General features: G+C 36.4%; 1 protein-coding gene across 2 annotated transcripts in view; it reads right to left on the bottom strand.

Moving 5' to 3' along the window:
- The window catches only part of SNTG2 (syntrophin gamma 2), a 247484-nt gene that overhangs the window by 40460 nt on the left and 189436 nt on the right, over nt 1–17588 (bottom strand). For both annotated transcript variants that reach the window (XM_085217961.1, XM_010707897.4), the window contains 2 exons: nt 13767–13805; nt 718–834 (listed from right to left, as the gene is read on the bottom strand). In XM_085217961.1, the coding sequence (XP_085074087.1) occupies nt 718–834; nt 13767–13805 (156 nt within the window). The remainder of the gene's footprint in view (nt 1–717; nt 835–13766; nt 13806–17588) is intronic.

Here is a 17588-nt window from a genome sequence, read left to right as displayed (position 1 = left end):
ATTAATAGAAATCCCTGGATTTAGAACTTCAGTCATGAGAAAATGTTACTGACAGTTTCAGCCTATAAGGTTGAAGAGTATGTACTTAGGTAAGGTAAGTTGGATAGCACAGTAGTACACGATAAGATTTTCACTGGATCAGCTGAAGAAACTGGAAATTGAACCGCCTTATAAGCAATATAATAAAGCTATTTAATTGAAATTGCATTCTAATTTCACATACTGTTCTTTTGATTTGTTTAAAGAAATGGCACTCTGGAAGGAAAAGATTAAAAAAGACCATGTGAAAAGTAACAGGTCAATCCCTTGCCTGTATACAAAAGCCAGATTCATCTACTGTTAGTATGGATGTATCTTCTCTTTAAGAAAAGAGTGACTAGCGACTCATTACATCTATGAAAACTAAAGAAAATTTTAATTAAAAATGTTGGCTGTAACTAGCTAATGAAAAACTGAACTTAAAACCTTTAAAAAGTAAAACCACTATATTTCCTACTGGGAATTCTTTGAGCTATCCAGACATGATATCATTTTCAGAAGACCTTGAAAGAGGTTAAATAACTAAAGCTTATTAAAATTAAGTGGAGTTTACAGCTTTAACTTCTTTTGAAATCTCATCTGACATTCACTTGGTAACAAAAAGCAAACTCAGACAATAACAAATAGCTTTCCATTTACAATGGAACTGTAGCAAAACATACTATATATTTTTTTTACCGGTGGAACACTGAAAATGTAGAAGGATGAACCCTTCAGTGCTAGAAACTTGAATTTGTAGAGCTGAGATGAATCAGTTCCTTCAAGTCTCTCATGTACCCATCCCATATGAATGACCTGTAAAAGAAAATAACTGAAGATCAAGGATCTATGGTTTTCAGTGATATATCTGAATAGGTTAAGTCTTTCCACAAGGAAAAGTGGTCATTTTAGTGAGAATGTATCATTTTCTTCATGCTTTCCTTCCTATCACTACCACACTCTTGAGCCTCTTAACCATGTCAAAAAGTCAAATCAGGTCAAAAGCCCTCAAAGAAGCTTAATTTTTTCAGTACAAGTTGTCTGAATCCTTGCTCCTATCCCAGGTAGTGAAATTAATAGATCCCTATATACTGTCTGTCTATACCAACTAATGAGAAAAGGTGGATTTCACAGGAAAAAAAAAGTAATTATCATAAAATCAAGTGTTCCAGGACAGTGAATCTGTCAGATTGTGAGGTTCCATAAATAGTAACCATTTTAAAAGTCAATATATGCTTTTTACTTGAGCCAGCATAAACTCAAGGTGTACTGAAATAGTCCAGCCAGCAGTTTATAAACCTACATATCATGCAGTCAAATCTCAGAAATACTAGAATTTCAGTTCCTTAAACCTCTAAAATACATGAGTAAGTCACTAGAGCTATCTGAAATCTAATAGCTTTCTGTATGCTTACATCTGTCATTGTTAAAAAAGAGTCTCTGTCACACTAATTGTCTTATGGTGTTTATATATGTTTTATCTCACGACAGTGATTTATGTTCTGCTGGAATTAAATGTCAACTTCATCAGTTAAAGAAGTTTTCTCTAACAGTATTACAATATGTTTCTTTATATTTCAGATAGATTAATCTTAAGAAAACATAAAATTAAGTAGGAGCACAGCTTCCTTTCTGAGAGAAATGCAAATTTCTGAAGGAATAATGCCATATTATGGTATTAGAATATTATGAATGTAGTTTCTCACAAAAAATGACAACTTAAATGTACACAAAATAAAACCTGAAGTGTTTAAGAGGAGCATATTACCCTTGAAACAGGTGACCCTACAATGATCTACCAACCTGAATATTTAGCTGAATTTTTTTCTCATTTTCATTTAAGGATACACATGAAAAATACAAAAATACAGGGGCAGAAATGTCGTAACACTTGTGAATATTCTGATTCTACGGAACACTGCTGGAAGTCAGTGGAAATAAAGACTGAAGAAAGTATTCATTAAATCACATGAAAGCCTCAGCATTTGTTCTATGGATACATTTTGTAAAACAAAAACAAAACCAACAACTAAAAAAAAAACACAAAAACCAACTCCAATGATCTCAAAAATGCATTTTTATTGAAACCTTGGTGTATGTATATGTAGCTACTGCTATTAGAGCAAAAAAATGATAGGGAACAGTTAACAGTATAGAAATACATTCACAGTTTTGTATCATGATGATTTCACATATTTATTTTTCTAGTTATTTATTATATGAAACTAATAGCTTTTAGCTATCAAATTGTTTAGGAATAATAATATAGATCAATATATTGACCCTGACTGCATCTACTATACTCTTCTGAGCTCCAATGTTAACGTTCTAAAAAGTTCTAAGAAACAACACGATAAATATAATAATCTTTTCAATTCTCATTTTGCTATTGTGTAAATCCAATAACTCTCATGAAAATGTTGCATCTGTACTAGTCAGTAAAGGGTTAGTAACAATAAATGGTTAGCAACAAAATGTTCAGATACTTTAACATTTTAGCAAAATATGCTATGGTATCACTGATAAATCACTCCAAACTATAATAAATCACAGAATCACAGAATCATAGAATCGTAGGCGTTGGAAGGGATCTCTAGAGATCATCGAGTCCAAACCCCCTGCCAAAGCAGGTTCCCTACACCAGGTCGCACAAGTAGGTGTCCAGGTGGGTCTTGAATATCTCCAGAGAAGGAGACTCCACAACCTCCCTGGGCAGCCTGTTCCAGTGTTCCGTCACCCTCACCGTGAAGAAGGTCTTGCACACATTTGTGCGGAACTTCCTATGCTCCAGTTTCTGGCCATTTCCCCTTGTCCTGTCTCCACACACTGCTGAAGACAGCCTGGCCTTGCCACTCTGCCCCCCACACCTTAGATATTTATAAACCTGGATCAGGTCCCCTCTCAGTCTTCTTTTTTCAAGACTAAACAGACCCAGTTCACTTAGCCTTTCTTCATAGGGGAGATGCTCCAGGCCCTTCACCATCTTTGTGGCCCTCCGCTGGACTCTTTCCAAGAGATCCCTGTCTTTTTTGTACTGGGGAGCCCAGAACTGAACACAGTACTCCAGATGAAGCCTTACCAGGGCAGAGTAGAGGGGCAGGATCACCTCCCTCGACCTGCTGGACACGCTCTTCTTAATGCACCCCAGAATGCCATTGGCCTTTTTGGCCACGAGGGCACACTGCTGGCTCATGGTCAACCTGTTGTCCACCAGGACACCCAGGTCCCTCTCTGCAGAGCTCCTCTCCAGCAGCTCATCCCCCAGCCTGTATTGGTGCATGCAATTATTCCTCCCTAGATGCAAGACCCTACACTTGCTTTTGTTAAACCTCATCCGGTTTCTTACTGCCCAGCTCTCCAGCCTATCCAGGTCTCGCTGAATGGCAGCACAGCCTTCAGGTGTGTCAGTCAATCCTCCCAACTTCGTACCATCAGCAAACTTGCTGAAGGTGGCCACTATCCCCTCATCAAGGTCATTGAAGATGTTGAACAAGACCGGACTCAGCACCAACCCCTGACGAACACTGCTAGTTACAGATCTCCAACCGGACTCTGCATTGCTAATGACAACAAATGTGCTCTGCCAGTCAAAATATTGCTTTTGTCAGCATGATAATATAATATGAAATACTCCTTAGAAAAAACAACCATGTCCAAATTACAGGATTCAAACAATATGGTATTCTCCTTTACATTTTGAAATTCATGATTGCTGACTTGGAAATGCATGCAATTCATTAACCTGTATAACTACTAAATAATTTATTGACTACATTGAGAAGTAAAGGATTTAGCTCACTATTGTTTTTCATTCATCATTATCATCACTGCCATAAGAATCATTATCTTTTATCCTTTAAGCAGCATTTACAAAGAATTTTGGAATTATACATAAAAACATAGTTGTGGATAAAGTCTTCAGCTTGACCAGGCCATTCAACAAGCACCATATATTAAACCAACTGCATGACTCATATTGAAAAATATAATGATATATCTAGCCACAAGCAAAAAATTTACATTCTGTGCACTAGATCAGAATTTCTTAGAAGTTCTTAGCTGAAACTCAGGGCATGATGGTATCTGAAAACTGCAACTCCATTTGTAAGGTGTGTTTTCACTCCAAACTGTGTGTCATTTTCTGTTATTGAAAATAAAATTTTTAGCTTGATTCATCTAGTTGACAGGAACCAAAACTTGGCCTGTAAGCATAGGTCTTAAGTACCACTCATAATGCAAAAGTCAACCTTCTTTTGACTTTCTTACACTTAGAGAAAGGGTACTGAATTACTTGAAGTAAAAAGATTTCTTCGCAATGAACATGTTCCTTTTGCCAAAATTTTTCATCTGTGAAATGAGAATAATATCCTTTACTTATTTTATAGATTTTGTATGAAGACTCTGTCACTCTTGTATTCTTATCTATGTCTGCAAGACGTGGTAGCAGTGCCAAACATTATAGCCACGATTTAGTGTAGCACTTAATCTTTTATGTAATTCTCTTGAGAATGTATTTAGCTATCAACACAGAATGCATTTTTTGATTAGCTGCAGACATACTTTTGGGCATGTGTTCTAAGTTTTTTGCTGAAATGGAACTGTATTATTATTTTTATTAGTCGTACAATGCTGTGATCAGTCTTCCTGCAATAAATCAGAATCAGCTTTAAAGTTGATTCTTCACATCAAAAAGGGGTGGTTTTCTTAACTATTAACATCCATAAAGTGAATGTTAAGCTGTCCCAAGGGTCGCTTGTAGAATCTCTTTCAACCTCAGACAAAAATGAATAATAAAATAAACAATACAATAAATAATACAATAACACATCCTCTGGATTAGATTTTGGGAGAATTCAACCTCTTTTTGAGGGAATGGTTCGCTGAGCTATTATAACATTCTAATATTGTATTTAACTTATCATACATCTAAATTCTTATGAAAAAATATATCAATATGGAATAAAGTCACCTCAAAAGCTAAACAGTAATACTTCAGTTACATTTTAAATAGATTGCTCTCTATATTAGTCTGCTTAATGGAAACAACTTACAAAACTTCAGTTTCAGAAAGAACTTATATAAAAATAAAAGAAAAAACAACAGCAAGCAATATATGATCAAAGCAAACATAATACTAGAACCATTAAAAACATTGAGAACTTTTTTTTGTTTCTAAATGTCATAACCCCTAAAATAACAGAAAATGATCAACAGTTCTTCAGTCTTTATTTTCTTAGGAAACTTTAATGAGCTTTGTCCTCATAGCTTGTGGAAATAAGAAGGAGAAATAAGAAAAAAACAGCCTGCTAATTTGTATCTCACAAAAGAAAAAGCATATATATCCACAAAAACTGGATGTGCTATTGTTCAATGTTATTTTAAAAGAATAAAACACCCATCAAAAATCCTTTAAATTACAAGATTTCTTGTTTATTACCACCACATTACCACTATGGAACACACCCAAGTATTAAAAGTGCTAGTAGTCAAAATGCTGTTGCATTTCCTTAACTGTATTAAAAATCACCTGTAAAATGAGTGCCTACATGAATTTGGTCCTTTTTTTTTTTTTTTTTTTTTAATGAATGTGTGAAAAAATTCAACAAGTAGCACACCTGTTGATCACTTAGTATCCCAGTGAAATATTATCTGACATCTGACATCTGACATATATACATTTAAGAAGAGAAATGCAGTACATCTAGAAGGCACAAAAGCTTTTTGTTTGTTTGCTTGCTTTAGTGCTTTTGTGTATTTAGGAGAAAAGCAAGACTTGAGATATATGCAGATTGCTGGATCAGCTAATTGAATCTAATCCTCTAGAGGAAACAAAAATCAACAAAGATAGCTGAAGAATAATTGCTATTGGAAGATTTGTGGTGAGCTCAGTAGTAACTGTATTACTGTTATTTTTATTGATTGAGGATAACGGGAAGGCAAATTAGAATGTATGTACTAATGACCATAAGAGTTTGAAAGGAAAAGTAACTGTAAATGAAAAAGACAATGGAAAAGATACTAAGTACTTTAGGTTTTTCTTCCTACTGAAAATACAGGAATATGACAAAATAGAAAATTAAAATGGAAAGAACAAACAAAAGCACACTATACAGGTATATGAAGGGGAAACATGGTAAAAAAATTTGGGAGGAAAAAACATAAAGAAGATACCAAATGGATGCTTGCTCCACCCCAGGATGTGTTCAAGGCTAGACTGCATGGGGCCCTGGGCAGCCTGGGCTAGTATTAGATATGGAGGTTGGCAGCCCTGCACGTGGCAGGGGGTTGGAGTTTGTGGTTCCTTCCAACCCAAATCATTCTATGATTCTACGATAAGGAGAAAAAAAAAAAAAAGTTTTTAAAATTGAAGAAGGAAAATAGAATTTCCTTTATCAGAATCAGTGTTTGCTTAACTTCTGCATACATATATAAAATTTTAAAAATGCATTTTTTCAAATGGAAATAGAAAAAAAAATCCCTTGCTGACTGGTTTATAAAATGGCTGTTTAAACAGAAAAAAATAATTTTTAAGTTCAACATTAATCTGTATGGAACAAAAAAACCCAGCTTTTAATATTTAATACCAAGCTGTTCATGGTTATGTTAAGTAGGTAAGTGAGAATTTAGTTGATTGTCAGTTTGTGTGAAGGAAACTCAGTCCAGGGAGGAAAAAGGAAAAAAAAAATTGAATTTGAATTTTCAATGAGTAATTAAGCATAATACTACGAATACCCATTCTCAGGACAGCTTTCACCATTCTATTTCCATACTACATAATCAATTTAAGACTATCTGAATCTGTTTGGAAAATTACCCACGGATCATCAACGTATTATCAAATTTCTACTGTGATCTAATATGCATCGCAAAAGTTCCTGTAGAAACAAAATGAACAACAGCACTCATTATGAAGAGACGTAAGTCAGTAACAAAATGTAATTCAATCATAGCAGATAAATGAAACTTATTTACATTTATTATTTTCCTATAGCAATAAGACATCACAATGCTGCAATAACTGCAAACTTAATGTATTACATTTAATAAATCCAGCAGTACCTTTTGTGTATAGTTAAATTGTTACAAAAGGTAAATGAAGCATAACATTCAAGAGGGAAATAAAGAAAGTCAAGTAGATCTCTGATGTATGAAAAGTCAAAACAGATGGGTATGCCTGTATTATTAAAGTGAGATAAGAACCTACAACAGATGCCAGCTTGGCCTGCAGATCAAGAACCACTGCTGTTCTTTGATGAATCGCAGAACAATACAAAACTAAGAAAGCAAAGAGAAGTACATCTTGAGGTAACTGAGTAAATGTTTATAGTCTTTTGAAAGCAAGTGGTAGAGCTTGTTTTGAAAAGAACACATACTGGAGTGATGACACCCTGTCACGAGCGGTGTCCCCCAGGTCTCAGTACTGGGGCTTCTATTTAAGATCTTTATTAATGATCTTGATGAAAGGATTGAGTGCACCCTTAGTAAGTCTGCAGATGACACCAACTTGGGAGAGAGTGTTGATCTGCCAGAGGGGAGAAGGGCACGACAGAGGGACCTGGATAGACCGGATCATGGGCCAAGGCAAACTCCATGAATTTCAATAGAGCCAAGTGTTGGGTCCTGCATTTTGGTCACAGCAACCCCAGGCAATCCTACGGTCTTGGAGAGGAGTGGCTGGAAAGCTGCCTGATGGAAAGGGATCTTGGTGTACTGATGGACAGTCGGCTGAATATGAGCCAGCAGTGTGCCCAGGTGGCCAACAAGGCCAATGGCATCCTGGCTTGTATCAGGAATGGTGTGGTGAGCAGGACTAGGGAAGTCATCCTGCCCCTGTACTCAGCATTGGTCAGGCCTCACCTCAAATGCTGTGTTCAGTTTTGGGCACCTCAGTACAGAAAGGACATTGAGGTGCTGGGGCATGTCCAAAGAAGGACAACAAGGCTTGTGAAGGGCTTGGAGAATATGCCCTATGAGGAGAGACTGAAGGAACTGGGGCTTTTTAGTCTGGGGAAAGGGAGGCTGAGGGGAGACCTTGTTGCTCTCTTCCAACATCTGAAAGGTGCTTACAGTGAGAGTGAGGTTAGTCTCTTCTCACTGGTGACAGGTGACAGGATGAGGGGAAAAGGCCTCAAGTTGTGCCAGGCTAAGCTTAGGTTGGATATCAGGAAAAACTTCTTTACAGAAAGGGTTGTTAAGCAGTGGAATAGGCTCTGCAGGGAGGTGGCTGAGTCACCATCCCTGGATGTGTTTAAAAACTGTTTGAATGTGGTGCTCAAGGACATGATTTAGCAGATGGTTGTTAGTTAGGGTAGTATGATTAGGTCATGGTTGGACTCGATGATCTTTAAGGTCCTTCCCAAGTTGAGTAATTCTATGATTCCATGGAAGGAAGAAAAGCTAATAGATTTCCTGTATCTCTATGACCTTCTCTATCTGTCTTTCACATACATAAAGATTATTCAGAGTCCTGTGCATAGTGATAATTAGTTTACATCTTTACTTGTTTTAATAAGGAGGCAATGAATCTTGGGGCTGATGACACTAACTATATTCATAATAATCTTCTTGCTCAGGTTAGGATCCAGAACACAAAGCTCACTCTTGAATACATGTAGCAGTAAATGGCATTTGAAAAAAATTATTTCTGTGGTAAATCAGTAATATATATACTATAGCTTCGTGCAATAGTGGCCCAACTACTGATCTGAGTTCTGTGGCCCTTCTACAGCGCACAGTTGCCTGTCGAGTGAAAGGAATGCCTGGTAAAAAGCAGGCAGCATGCAAATCAGTTTCCATGACTAAATGTCAGATGTATCTGTCCTGTGAGTAGATGTAACAAGACAAAGTGCATATCTCTACTCAGTTGAGAATACTAATCTATTAGTCTTCTGTCAGACTTCAAAAGAGCCCTGTTAGAGCCCACATTTTTCTCTTTGACAATATATAAGGGTCCTTCTGGAATGAAGAGCCACACAGAATCACAGAACAGTTTTAGTCTGAGAGGGGTCTCTGGAGGTCATTCAGTCCCACATCCTGTTCGTAGCCAATGTAACTAAGTTTGCTTAGCAACATGTCCATTTGAGTTTTGATTATCAACATATATAACATATAATATATAACATATAATTAATATAATTTGTTTTTTAATATTAAACAAAGATGGAGATTCCATAGCCTCACTGAGCAACTTGCTCTGGTGTTTGATCAAATTACCAGAATTTTCAGTACTTGAACACATTCACACCTCTTTCTGGGAGACTGTATTTGTTCATATACTTAGTGAACTGGATAGGAAAACATTTGAGTTCTTTCACTGAATCAAGAAAAATGGCTATCAGCAAAACAAGACCCAGATTTTAAAAATCTGTTAAATCCAATTATAAATCCTTTTCCTTTCAGTTCAGTCACTTAAATTTTATGTTTGTGATATCAAATCGCCGAAGTTTTATCTTGACCTCTTAATACGGTACTTTCCCCCTATCTTTTCTTGTTAGTTCTTCTGGTTTTGTTTCTCATTTTCATGGACATCTTTTCACAGAGTATTTCAGCAATTAGAATTAAGTCTACCTGAATCGGAATATTCTTTTACCTAATTAGATTTCATTCTCTATTCATGCTGCACAGTAGTTCCTTTTCTCACTTCAAAAGCAACATTCATATCTCAGCAGTGTATGGTCAATTCTTATCTAACTATCATGATTCTCCTTATTCTGTATTTGCAGATTTCCAGTTCTGTTTGCATTCTTGTATTATACTAACTCAGAAGGACTATTTGTGTAGTAGGAACTATCTAAACTAATTAAAAATGGAAAATTCATGTTCTCATGCTTTTGGTCCTATTTGTCTATTTTAAATCTTAACATATTACAGCAACTAAAAAGTATACCTAAAAAGCTATTCTATTCCTCACCAAATACTCAAACTGTTTCTTCTGCCATTTTGGAAAAGGAAAAAATCTTTCAAAATATAGCTACTGCAAAAGTGTCTTCAAAGAAGAAAACTGATGAAAATATAGTCTTAGGTTCCTTTTACACATTAAACAATCAAATAACAGTTCTACTTAAAAATGTGTTAAAATAATTTTAATTTGAGAATCATTCAGAAGGAGGACTGATTGGATAGTGTTAATCCAGTGAAATAGCTCTATAGTTCTATAATATTACTTTGAAAAGCAATGGGTTCTAAAAGCTGCAAAGAGCATACTCCAAGTTTTTCTGACAATCCACAAGGCATACTCCAGTCTTTCTGACAAGGCATAAAGCAGAAAAACGCAATGAAAATGAGAATAAAGAACAGTTGCAATTTTTCTTTAACAAATTCTAACAGCTAAGGAAGACAGCTTAACTAGAGAAAATGACTTCTGACTGAAGCCGGAACTACACTGTACTACACACTGCCAGAGACATCACAGAAAAAGCTAAATGCTGGAAGAAGTAGTCTTCATTAGGGTAAGAAGCACTAAAGGCTGCACTTTTTTGAACATTTCAACTTAAATAAGAGTATATTTCCTTCACTGAATCTATTCTACACTTCTTAGAATCCAATGTTTAGAAACTTCACAATTTCAAAGAAAAATTTAAGATAAACTATTTCATTAACACACACACAAAATGGAAAATGTAAACACTACTGAAACTGAGAAATGTGTGTGTTTTAGACACAATGTGTCACACTTCATGAAATAAGTTCAGAAACACAGTTGTAAAATTTCTTGATTTGTTCTGGAAAGTCTGGCAAATTTTGCCACCTTTTTATTGCAGCAGGCTTCTCTCAAAAATAAGCAAAATAATTACTTACCCCACAGAGGTACTACATAAAGGCTAAATGACAGTAGGTTAAAAAGTTCAAGTGCTTTGAAGTGGTACTTATCTATTAGAATAAGTTGTATTTTCAGTGAAAGAGAAGAGGTCCAAGAAAAACCTTTGAAGCAGATCAAGAGAATTTCCCTAGAATTCTCTTGCATAGTTGACCTCTCATGCAAAAGAAGTTAAAATAGCCACCAAGGAACATCTCAATTCTACTTTAAGTGGTTACTTTATGCTTGAAAGAATTTAGTTCTGCTGTCTTTCTACAGTTGCAAATTACAAAATTGTCTGTAAGAATCTAACTTCTCCAGACTAACAACTCAGTTTAACTAATTTTATGAGCACATGGTACACTTTTAATTGATCTTACAAGAGTATATGTAGGGTTTCTTTTAACTTGCAACATGAAACCAAGAGAAAATGTTCATGGCTTATCTGGGACAACAGTTGTACAAGGAGGAATAATGGGAAAACTCTCCGTATTTGAAAATCTCTTTATTCAGAATTAAGACCACATAGTATCAAAAACAGAGGGGAAAAGAGGCTTCTGGTAAATGCAGTACATCCTCAAAATTCAAAGCCAATGATACTTTTTTTTTTTTTTTTTGGTAGAAGATGCTTCCTTACTGATCTAAGGATCTCCAGTAAAGGTAATTGCATAATTTCTCTAGGGCTTTATTAGCTTTATGAATGATAAGAAAATCTCTTCCTTATGTCTAACATGAACTGCTTGCTGTAAATATATCAGACTACTTTTTTATCCTATCAAATTGTTATTAGATATAAAATCATTTACTATATATTAAAATTCAAATTATTTTGGTCTGGGTTAATTAGAAAAAAACCTAAAATTTCTTAAGATCAAAACCAGGGAAAAAACACCGTGATCTAGAATATGTAGCTTGTGTGGCATAATTCCTTGCCTTTTGCACTTGCTATCACTAAGCATTAAGTTAACATTCTTGAAAATTTCATTTATATCTCTATACTCTATTCTTTAAGTATCAAAACCCCATTTCTTTCAGTGTTTCCACACAGGTCATGGATAACCTCTGGTCAGTATTTTCTCTGAAACAGTATAACATCACAGGTAGTACCCCTGCCAAGGCCCTACAACAAAACAACTTGCTTGTCTTGAAGTAATTTAGTACATACAGCCTTGAATGCTTGCCTCTTTCTCCAAAGCCACAATGGAGACATGGTTGTGGAAGATGGCCAGTCCTGGCCTGACATTAAACTGACAAGATAATACCTTGGGAAACTGTTGGACACTGCAGACAGCACAAGGGAAAAATCGTCTGGCTGCTCAAGCCCATGGCTAATAATAACGGGATAAACTAACTGGCCAGGTAGATGAGTAAGATGTTTTAGGAATTCTACTTGGGTGAACAATGTCAAAATACAGTAAAAAAGAGTACAAGCTTATTAACAGTGGAAGTGGTATCACAGTTTATAGTTGAAATAACGAAAGAAGGATGAGAAATGAGCAATAACATAAAAAATAAGGACCAATGGGTAGATTAAAATTTAAACAGACTTTGACCAGCCTTTCTAATATCTCCAGGCCTCAAAAGAATAAATATCATCAAAAATTTCCCTCATAGTGTAACTTGAGATTTAATACTTTTTGTTTGTACTAATTGCAGTAACCATCTGGTGCAGTTGACCTTTTTAGTGAAGGCTGACTTCTGATATGCTGTGTAGAAGACAAATATTTGTCTTTGTCTTTTTCTAACAGAGTATTTTTTCTAACAAGTAAGTTTTGTTACCTATCTATCCCTTGCTGATGCACCTTAATCTATGTTCTCGAGTCCTTCCTCATCACATGCTATGCTTTCATATATGTTGTTTCCAGATTTCATTTTTTGTATAATTTCTGCCAGAGGTCAAGAGCTCATGGTTTAGACAACTCTCTCTTTATTTACTGAAGACATTTTAGAAATATCAAAATAAAAAATGATCCAAACACTTGTTAGTTCAATTAATGCACTACTGCATCCATTGCAGGTCTTGACTCTGGTTGTGAAGGCCAATGAATAGTTCTGGTGAAGTATTTCTAAGGTGAAAATATTGGATTCTTCCAGTGCTCTAAATTATTCACTTCTACAAATACTGAAAACCTTATAATCAGAACAAAAGAGAAAATGAAATACAAATATGCATTCACAGAGACAGAGAGAGTTCACCTTTTCCTCCATCTGCAAAAATCAAAACAAACAAGGCAAGAGACTTCACAGGAAACAGTGAAAATCTGTTTTATACCATAATGCTATACAGTCCTAGTTAATATTTGAACAATATTTTCCTATTTCTACCAAGAAGAAACCGTATTGTTTTAGTGGAAGACAAGAAATGCTTTATTAGTTTTAAAAAGATTAAAAAGAAACAGCAAATAAAATTAAAAAAAAACACTCTTAGAAGTAGTTTTTCTGTACTAAGAATCACCTAATTTACTGTTTCACAAAAGGCATACAGCAATCCAGCAACACGTCTCTTGCAAAACTGAGTCCCCATTCTAATCGCCTGCTGATAACACAGAATCAAGTGGTTTCAAGTCTTTAGAGAACTGTAATAAATTACATCAGGCAGAATCAAAAGTTACAGTGCTTTGAAAATGGTGACTGTAAACATCCTTCATACTCAATAAAATAATGTGCAACCTGGCTCAGCCCTGTGCACTATGTGAGATTTAAGCACACACTTGTCAGACTCACTGTGATTACACTACACACACTTGTGCTTTCCAAGGTATGGTTGTAAGTTATACTGTACCCCTCTGTCACGTCATGTATATACATTATGTACTAAGTAGAACAATTCAGAACTTAAAACCATAGAAAACTTTCAGTATTTGCAAATGGCTTAAATGTGTGCATTTAAGCACTGCAAATTTTTCAACTTAACCATCATTAGAAAATGTGGATAACATAATGAAAGTCTTACCTGGTCTGAGGGAGAAGAGCATTTATTTGCCATTTTCATCTATAGAACAGAGAAGCAGAATACACAGTTATTAATAAACTGATGTGTAGTGTTTCTAGTGACGCAACTAGGACTGAGACAGTTACTAAACACTGCATTCACTTCCAAATAATAAGAAATTTAAAAATTCCATGCATAAATACTACATTATTGCTAAGTTTATAAAATAAAAGACTCAAAAGTTTTCATAAAATCCTTAACAAAGATATGCATTTTTGAATTTATGTTTTCCACTCTGTGTAAAAATATTATACTGTAGACACCTTACTTACTTACATTACTAGCCATAATGCATAAGACATGAATGAAGATGAAGAAAACATTGCTTAGAATTTCCTTTTAGTTTACCATACAGTATAAATTACTTATCTTTCTTTTTGTTTACTGTTCAGATTAGAGTTAGTCTGATTTTAGATTTTCTGTGGCAGACACTGTTTGCAGAGATGAGTAGTGGGCAAACCCTGGCGGATACTCTCTCCTTTAAGTGAAGTGTTAGTAAGTATACTAACAATATGGAATCTAAAAAGTAGACTTAATTAGTGGAAATATATATTCCTCTACATGCAGGGATATAGACTGCAAGGAGCTGCACAGATGATGAGTTCCTCCAATGACCTTGTTGGCACAAAGCCTACGTTGTAAAAGGTGAAAGGTTTATGATAAATACGAAAAGCTACAATTATGCATGGGAAAAGCTACAATTGCTACAGCAAAAGAGCAGAAGAAATCCAGAATCTTGTCTTGTATCTTGGCAATAGTAGATTTGTAAGATGAAATCTGCGGATAAGCAGAGCATGTTTGCAGTCATGTAGCCTTCAGCCTTCTCACTTCCTTATTCCATCAGGAACAGGTTAAAAATAGGAAAAGCAGTAAGGCTTAAGGGTGAAGATAAGGACAGTTTAATAAGCAAAGGAAAAAGGAAAAAAAGAAGTGATCCAAAGGCAACCTCTCAGTGTCTGCTACAAGCAACCAGATCTCCAATCAATCTCCCAGTTCTTCCAGCAGTTGTGGAAGAAAAACACCCATCTTTTTCCACTAACCTAGACTTATTGCTGAGCACAATATTGATGGTATGGAATATCTCCTTCATCAGTTTAAGTTAGCTGTTCCAGCTATGACCCTTCGCAGCTTCTTGCCCACTCCTTACTGAGGGTGGTTCAAGTGAGAAAAAGATAAAGCCTTGATGCCCTACAAGCACTGACTAGCACCAGCCGAAACACTGATATCAACACAGATTTAGCCACAAATGCAAACCACTGCACCATGAGGGCTGCAATAAAGTTAATTCCATCCAATCCATGTCCTGAACATTTACATGGAAGCAGCCAACAGGCTTTGTGTTACAACTAATTACAGAGGTTTCAGGATGTCCCAGGGTTTGCTGGAATTCTTGTGGGCTCTCTGAAGCTGTTCAACTTGTTTATCCATAAAATATCAATATAATGACCATGAGACTGTTGCTTATATGGTTTTCACAAAGTATCATTGTGGGATGTAATGATATATATCTACATACGCACATGTAACTAATAGATGGTGATAGCAAGCAGTTATTTTGCATAAGTGAATTATCTATGACTGCAAACAAAATGCCCCTAGAGCAAAATGTGAAGTAGAAGAGGAGTACAGGATGACAGCAGGAGCCTCCGCTGTACAGACACAGGCTAAAATCAAGGCCCTTGGCTAGATGAAGTAATTGGTCAGCCCTAATCCATCATGGGCCATCCGGGCTCCTTCTCCCTGAATATTTTTCAGCCTATTTACATTGAATTGTGTGGTCAAACAGAACAGGTGTGCTGATGAGAACAGACAGACGGGGCTAACTGCAGCTCAGGGGTTGAATTGGCCAAGGCTGACCTGCTGGGACCCTGGAGCAGCTGCCACACCAGGCTGTCACCCTGTGCCAGTGGGAGAGTTGATCAGACTTCCAGAGGGACACCACCATGCTCTGCTGCACCTTCCCACCATCCCAGAGGAAGAATGGGAACAACCACAACAGATATAGGGAACTGCCTACAGTTCATGTGGACCATAGCAAAGACAAGGACAAAGGGAGAGGACTGAAGTGGGGCCTCTAGCACGGCTCCTCACAGCTCTCATACACAGCTCTGCCCACAGCAGCTCAAGCCATGGTCCTGCACCACTGGGTAGTGCTACAGGTGACCTGGAGCCTTGGGGAGAGGAAAAGGTAGCAGAGCTTCTCGGTGCTCTCAGGGCCCCGACAGTATCAAAACAGTGGGAACTCAAAAACCACACTCTGTAATGTGAGCATTTGTACAGGACATAAGGAAAAGACACCTGGAACACTGTAACATCAGTAAGAATACCATAAAACAATGCTCAACTTCAGCTACAGCCAATCTCCAGTGCTTCAGAAACAAACATATGCACAAAGTAACTACACAGGAACCAAGCTACACACTCAGAAAATATTATTTCCCTGTAAGTAACCAAAGTCATGATAAATATTACAATAATATAAACCAAAGCAGATAATCAGGACTAGTAAAGATCCTATCTCCTTCACCCTTCTCTACGGTTCAGTCAAATTACTTCAGCACTCAATGTAACAGGAAGAATTTTGCTACCTTGCTTTTCATTTTACTATGTTCCCATGAGCCTGGAAACCTAAGTATGAGACAGGCCATGCAGTTTTTCTGGTGAGTGAAGGAAGAGTACTACAAAGAGCATTCTCATCACCAGTCCAGATTCCTCCTGGTACAGGAAGGAATGCTTCCTATTCCACAGCATTTCACTGCACAGCCTTAGCTCATTCCCTATTCAAAGCAGGGATAGCTGCAGCCCTGATGTAAGTGAGGGGAGGAGAAAAATCTCCTTCTGCATCACCTCACATCAGGAGGAGAGAAAAGTATGCACTCTCCACTTTGCAAGGCAGCAGGTGCTCTCTGTATCTCTGCACAGCTGATGCACTGAGACAGGAATACAAATGGAATAGGCAACACCTTGCAGGGACTGCATGAGTTTTCAGCACTGCAGTGTAATAACTGGAAAACCTTGGATCTACAAAGACAGCAGGCAACTTGGAAGCATTAAGCAACTGTAATTACTACACTGTTTTAAATGAATACATACAGGGCAGGAATGGAATGGGGATGAAGTCACTCAGAACTACACACCTACATCTAAATATTTCCCAGGTGGGGATTTATCTCACTTTTGACAATGTTAAAAATAATAATAATTATTATTTTACATCTGATATACCTATACTATCTTTCTAGTCAGCAGAGAGAAAGAGAAAGATCTTGACAGGTACCTATTTCTTCTTTTCTGGCTCTAAGAGGGTTGTACGCAACTGCTTATTGTTTGGCTAAATTTAGGTGATGAAATTCCTATCCTTATTGACTTCCCTTTATAATCTCAATGGTTCTATAAGTAGTACTTTCAAACGCGATTTTCTGAGTTTAAAATTAAAAAAAAAAAGGCAGCAGCAAAGAAGTATCACATTTTCATCCTGTCAGCAAGATTGTTTGTAGTACTATTGAGACAGTCCAATTTTTATGTTGCTTCCTGCATATTATAGACATTCAAGGATTTTGTTTCTATCTGTATCTATCACACATATCACTGTTTAATGAAAGGAACCACCTTCCCTCTTTCTTTTTATATCTAAGTTCAAAGCTCATAGTTCTTAAGTCAGAAATTTCTCTGTACAGTGATAGAGTGTATCACTTATATATACCTGCACATTTAGGCATAGCAGAAAGTGTTTAGATACTACAACACGTGCATTAAGACAGCTGTCAGAGGCAAATATCCCTG

The sequence above is a fragment of the Meleagris gallopavo genome, chromosome 2 (genome assembly GCF_905368555.1).
Source record: "Meleagris gallopavo chromosome 2, MGAL_WU_HG_1.1, whole genome shotgun sequence".
Taxonomy (NCBI): Eukaryota; Metazoa; Chordata; class Aves; order Galliformes; family Phasianidae; genus Meleagris; species Meleagris gallopavo.
This window is presented reverse-complemented; position numbering and strand designations above follow the sequence as displayed.